Genomic DNA, 6,585 nt, shown 5'->3' with positions numbered 1-6,585 from the left:
GCGTGTACAGCATAACGACGATTTCAGGAATTTTGTTGCGGCTGCCGTAACACTGTAGTGCGTCCTGGATATTCGCGGATGCGAGCAGTGACGGCTTCGACGCTACGTTACGCAAGCGCTGCGCCGCGACAATGCGTAGGGTGCGACTCTAGGGTGAAACTCTTCACAGTTGTTGCACACAGATAGGACAGTGGACTGCTAAGAAACTGGTCCTCTCTCCATTTAAGTTTACGTACTAACACAGTCATTTAAGTTTTTGTTGTAATACTAACATTTTTATGGGTCTTGTTATGGTCCCAAATAAACGCATTTTTTTTAATAATATGCCCAAATGGTAATAACAGGTATGTTTTAGCTCAAAGAATAAAGGGTGTTGAAGATAAACCCAATTTTGATACAGAAACTCGAATAATTGAGTTTTGGGAAACTAATTTTACAAAGCACACAGTCGGAGATCCTGGAGACAGAATTAACATAATACTAATGACTCAAGTGTCAACTGTAGACATTTTGTACCCTTTGTGATTCACATTTGCATCTTTCGAAAGCGTTTCTAAGAAGCAAACATGCATAGCAGTTAGTAGAAAGATAATGTACGCGTCTGAAAAATGCCATATGTTTTGCACTGGTAAAAGTAGAATAACTGTTTTATTTCTCTGTAATATTATACCAGGTATTGAAATTTTCATTACATTAAGCATTCCCTTCGCGTTCTTAAATGAATATAGTCTTGGTAGATAAAATATTTTCAAATGGCCCTTATATAGAAATGTATACTTCAGAATTTTCAGAATGCTGTTTAGATTCAGCACGTTATTTGAAACTTGACTAGAATATAATAGCTCAATTAAATATATGTGAAGTTATTGAGAAGCCATTTGAATTATTCATCTATGAAGTTTAATTTTAACAAACTAATTTAAACTCGTAATAACAAACGTACATATTTATGTACAAACGTAAATAAATGGGATACCTAAAAATTTTAAATAAACAATAGATTCAAAACTATAATTTATTACATTTCTACATTGATTTATGTTGCACGTATACAGAAATTATTTCCAGAAATTTCTTAGTCAACAATATTTACTTTAATATGTTCCAGAAGTTTCGCTTTCGTTCGATTGATTTTCTTATATTTAGGGTTCGCTTTCACAGATCGTCTAATGCTACTCCTTGTCATTACTCTGTCAAAGACTTCTTCACTGGTATCCTCGCTACCGTCATCGGAGAAATGATTATTCATACTATCATTCATTTGCTTTGGTCTAAGCATAATAGGTTCGACTGGACCGTCTGATAGTACAACGTCTTCGTGAGGTCTTTCATCGTCGCTTGTAGGTCTCTCGTTACTGTACTGACGAGTAAGCAGTCTTTTATTAATAACAGGGACATCAAGACTCTTCTTGTCTTGTTCCTTTTTCTTACTAGCTTCTCGACTTGGTTTATACTTCATTGGGGAAAAGTCGACTCTGCGAAGAAAACTAATGGAATCAGCAAACCTTCTGCTACACTTCCTGATAGTTTTCGTTTCTGTTTTGACTTCTTCTATCTTGTGACCATAATCATGCTCCAAAGCAATCCCAGAGTCAGAATTCGAATCACCGAGCGTGATTTCTGGTACAGTAAACTCTGGTCGGACTTCAACTTTGCTTAGATTTTCTATAGTTTTATTAAGTTTCTCTATTGTTTCTATTTGTCTTTGTATAATCTCATCTTTTTCAGCTAGCTGCTTTGTAACTGATTCTGTCCTTAATGCTAAATTTATTTCATAATTCTGTAGTTCTCTGGACAAGAATTCCAATTCTGTCTTTCTGTTTGCCTCAATTTTTCTTAAAATTTCAGATTGTTTATGATACGCTTCCCTGAGCTTTGCTATTTCTTTTTTATGTGACGTTGTGATAAATTTAATAACGTTTATAGCTTCTTGCAGTGTTGAGGGTTGTAATATGTTTTCCTTTGATAAACTCGTAGCCATTCTTGGGTCTGTAACAAAAAACAATTACCATTAGTAAGGTAACATTATTTAACTTAGTTAATTGCTATTTGAAATAGTAATAATGATGTTGCATAATGGTTTCTAATATAACCTGTTGAACATTCTTCGTGAGTTTAATTGGGACTGCCATTAGGGGCATACAATTATCGATATAACTTAAATGATTTATAATGATTGATCAAGATATGTGTACATTTGCCAATTTTCGATGGTAAGTATAAGATGCGCGTTCAACGCGTGTTCTATTAACAACCGCTAACAACTAAACGAATTTTATTCATAAGTAGGAATAGGCATTCACATGAACGCGCATTTAACGTGCTTTACGCTTGTCATCTGAACCAGCCCTAATAAAGGTAACGTCTTACTACAATTTACGTAATATGATTCAATATCCTATTTAAAGCAAGTTTAATTAGATATTATTTGAGAAATTAACATTTTTTTATGGTACCAAGTGACAGGATGAACAAGTGGTGCGCCTGAGGGTGAGCTACGCGCCTGTCCATAACAGTTGCAGTGAAACACAGAGCTTTGAATCGCAAAGATCTGACGGGCACTGTCACTGCGCTCAACACCCTGAGACATAAGTTGATAAGTCCCATGTGCCTGTAATTTCACCAGCACCCTTACCCTACAAAACCGGGACACAGTAATGCTGACATTACTGCTTGGCGGCACGAATAGGTAAGGTGGCAGTACTTCCCTGGACGAACTCTTTTACAAGGACCTCCGTTGTTACTAAACATAAAAGTTGTGTACACTTTTTATCGAGACACTTATTATGATCACATTGTTAAACTTGTGAAAACCCATGAGTTTATTGTTCGGTTCGATGCTTCTGTAATGTATATATCAAGTGATATTAGTTATTTATTTACTTACTTAGGATTGTCAACCAAGTTTACCTTTTAACATACACAAAACAATAAACACTCAATTGATAATTAACAGGTAATTGCAATTTTAATTATGTGCAACCACAGTAATGCTAACGTGCACTTATACAGGGTTATTTTCATACCTGTATAAGTGCACGCTATGGTTGCCCATAATTAAAAATTGCAATTACCTCTTAATTATCAAGTAACTATTTATTGTTTTGTGTATGTGTTAATAATAATAGCGTGTATGTTAAATTGTAAACTTTATTGGCTATCCTTAGTAAATAAATAAGTAATGTTAGTTGATATACGCATTACAGAAGCATCAAACCGAACAGTAAACTCACGGGTTTTCACAAGTTGCGTAACCTACCCTATGAGTGAAATGTTATTACAAACCCTTGGTCCTTCTAGATAAACATCTATTGTTACAGTTAAAACAGAAATTATCACGTGATTTTGCATTCTTTGAATACCTCACTGTGTATACATTACATATTATATTTATAACTAGGTGGTATGTTATAACTATAGTTACCTATGTGACTATGTCTAACGGTCACAGCGACATTATAATAACACTGTCATATTGTTTCCTATCACACAAATGACCTTTTAAAAACAAACGAGCGCCATTCCGGAATGAGAGTGTGAACAAAAACTGTAACAATAAAGAATAGACTAACACAACAATGTCTAGGGCGATTTTAATGCCATTGTCATCATGGTCAAGTGATATTACAATGTTATGGTGTCACAAACTCTTAATACAGTTGTTAGTAGCAGTAGAGCCCCTTGTGAAAGAGTTCGTCCAGAGTAGTACTGCCACCTAACCTATTTCTGCCGCCAAGCAGTAATGTCAGCATTACTGTGTTCCGGTTTTGAAAGGTAAGGGTGCTGGCGAAATAACAGGCACATGGGACTTGTCAATTTACGTCTCATGGCGACGGGTGCTGTGGTAATGTCTCTCAAGTCTTTGCAATTTAAAGCTCTGAGTGAGACTGTAACTGTTAGAGCGCGTTGCAGCAGCGCTGTAGCCGCGCAACTATCGTTTTTCATACAATGTCTAGAAGCGCTGCAACCGCGCGATTCGCTCACGTCACGCTCGGTTGCAGTCACGGTTAGTGAGGTGTACATATACATTTTTCAAATTAACCACGATGGATCAAAATTGAATTGAAGCATTTATAGAGAATGTAAAACAACACCCTGCATTACGGGATACAGTTCCGACTGGATAAGAAAAAGGCATGGGAAAATTTGGTCACACTTCTGCAGCGCGACTGCCACGCCGTTGCTGCGCGTAGGTTGATGAAAAGTGCCTATTTAATACAGCGGTTTTCTTGTAAAGTTTGTGTTTTATTTCTATCGTGAAAATTTTTGAGAATCGCATTTTCTCACCGTGTATTAATCAGTGTATCCTATCCTCAATTTTACTAATATTTTTTCAAAGTTATTGATTTAACACTTTCACTGTTGTGCGGAATCAACCAATTTGGCTAAATACATACTTTCCTAATGATTTTAGTCAACCAAACTTTAGAATATTAACTATAAGACGAAAGTAAGGTAAACCTGAAGGACGCTCTTCAGTTTGATAACGATGACAATAATAGTTCTTGAACCTAAGTCCTCGACTCCGGCTAACGAGGTAGTCGGGAAATACCACCTACCCCATTCTACGAGAGAGGCCACAGTCTAAAACTGATATTAGAAATAGTAATCATAGCATGCCAGATAACCACACTAGTTACATAGTCACGAACCAGAGAATTTCCTGTACTGAGTACCAGGGCAAAGGAAATCACTTCAAGACTCTACACAGAACTGCTACACACCCTCACATCCTTAACTACTGAAACCTCCTACAGTCATGGACCGTGATGGACCGATGAGACTTGAAAATGATGAGTTAGGTGTTAAGATCGAAGACGAAAAGAATAGCAATAAAACACACGAGTCTAAATCAATTCAGAAAGACAATGTTTACCTTATTGAGGACATTGAAAATGGTCACGACATTAATGCTAATATAAATGTATTAACAAAATGTAAGGCAATTTCTGTATGAGACAAAGAAAACATTCAAGAATATTGACCTCCATCTTACTTTATAGAAAGTGGCAGCGATGGCGTATAACCTGTAATGCCTATTCATTCTCGACTTGAAAATAACTATTAACGTTTCATTCATGTTTTCAGCTATTTACATAACCAATTAATAATGACATGACGATGTAAGGACAAAGATATTTATTTGAAAGACGAATAGAAAGACGTAAATATGAGACGGAGAACAAAGTCTATTGAATTCATTGACTTCTCAGCAGATATTGGATTGGAATTGAATTGAAAACCATGCTTATTATTTACAAAATAAAGCATAAACTGCAATAAACACAGTAATAATATCTAATTTATAAAACAGTTACCAAAAATATTAAGTACGCAATATTGAAACAAATGGCATTTACAATTTAATACGGTATAAGTAAACACAGGTAGTAAATGCGTTTCAAAATATAATTTTCAGTGATAGCGTCATTAAATATTTAAATTTCAATGACCCCAACAGCTGCTAACGATTTGTCGTAAACATAACAGAGAAAAGTAATATCTTACAGTTTTTCAATTACCAACATTTCCAATTGTCCTTGGATATTTAATATATAAGGTCATGAATGCCGAGCTCGGAAATTAATCAAAAACAAAACGGTAGCGTGTCAAAGTATACAAGGTGTAACAAAAAAAAGGTCTGATATATTTCTACTGAAGATTCGTACTAATTATACAATCAAATAGAACGAATAATATAAAAAATTAGTTTCACATACAAAAATTCGAAGGAGTACATTTTCTTTTATAAGTACAATCGCAGCTGGTATATAGTCAGAACTGAATAATTTGTTATTAACATACCATAGACATTTCCAAATCTTCAGCAACTCGACTACATTAAATATTTTAAATTATATTAGTCTGAATTTGGTCCAACATCTAAATGTTAATAGCTCTATATTACAAGTTTCTTTAATAAACACCACGTCTAAACGTCAAATAAATTTAAAAAATAAATACCTTTGATTTAAGGTCCACAGAATAAAAATCCAATTACGACAAATTTCAAACACAAGTACCACTCAACTCGATGGGCGAACGCTGACTGAATGAAATAAGTGAAGATTGACAAGTGTTAAAAATGTTGTTAATCACCTCCCTTTACCTGACCAACTGCACTTACTATTATTAATTACTACACCGTGGCATTTTAAACCCTATTGTATTACACAGAAGGTGTTATAAGTAATTAGGGAAGTGTATAATGAGGTTTGGTGTAATTATGACACAATAGGGCAAGACTACATGTGGTCTTTTATAACGGGAGTCCGATCCTATAACTGGTTCCATCCAGTTGAAACAGGTTATCTTTCTGGATGGGTGGGAAACGATGGGAAAAATGTCGCTATAATTAAAGATGAACCTTTTTTTAGCTTCACATTATTGTAGTAATTGATGTGAGAAAATTAATAAAATTAAAAGAGTGACTTGAACAGGATTTACTAGAGCGGTTTTGTTAAGTAAACTTTTTTAGGATTACCCGAGTAATAAATAACAAACAGGTAACACGGCTTTACATTACAAAAAAATACACGCGAGTTAATGAATTTACAGTTCTGGAATGCGTTTTTGAAAGGTCCC

At 34.9% G+C, this 6,585-nt stretch overlaps 1 protein-coding gene across 1 annotated transcript; it reads right to left on the bottom strand.

The window, feature by feature from the left end:
* Positions 1–1,024: 1,024 nt before the first annotated feature.
* Positions 1,025–6,043, bottom strand: LOC113229836. Its single transcript, XM_026463519.1, has 2 exons — positions 5,965–6,043; positions 1,025–1,989 (listed from the first exon to the last, which is right to left on the bottom strand). The coding sequence occupies exon 2, from the start codon at positions 1,979–1,981 to the stop codon at positions 1,076–1,078; it is 906 nt and encodes a 301-aa protein (XP_026319304.1). The 5' UTR covers positions 1,982–1,989; positions 5,965–6,043; the 3' UTR covers positions 1,025–1,075.
* Positions 6,044–6,585: the final 542 nt, after the last annotated feature.

The sequence above is a fragment of the Hyposmocoma kahamanoa genome, unplaced genomic scaffold (genome assembly GCF_003589595.1).
Source record: "Hyposmocoma kahamanoa isolate Upper Pololo Valley unplaced genomic scaffold, ASM358959v1 62, whole genome shotgun sequence".
Taxonomy (NCBI): Eukaryota; Metazoa; Arthropoda; class Insecta; order Lepidoptera; family Cosmopterigidae; genus Hyposmocoma; species Hyposmocoma kahamanoa.
Note: the sequence above shows the minus strand (reverse complement) of the source record. Positions and strands in the feature narration are given on the sequence as shown.

What these genes read in the sequence shown, in the direction of transcription:
- LOC113229836 (XM_026463519.1), bottom strand. Translation starts at nt 1,981, where the DNA reads ATGGCTACGAGTTTATCAAAGGAAAACATATTACAACCCTCAACACTG.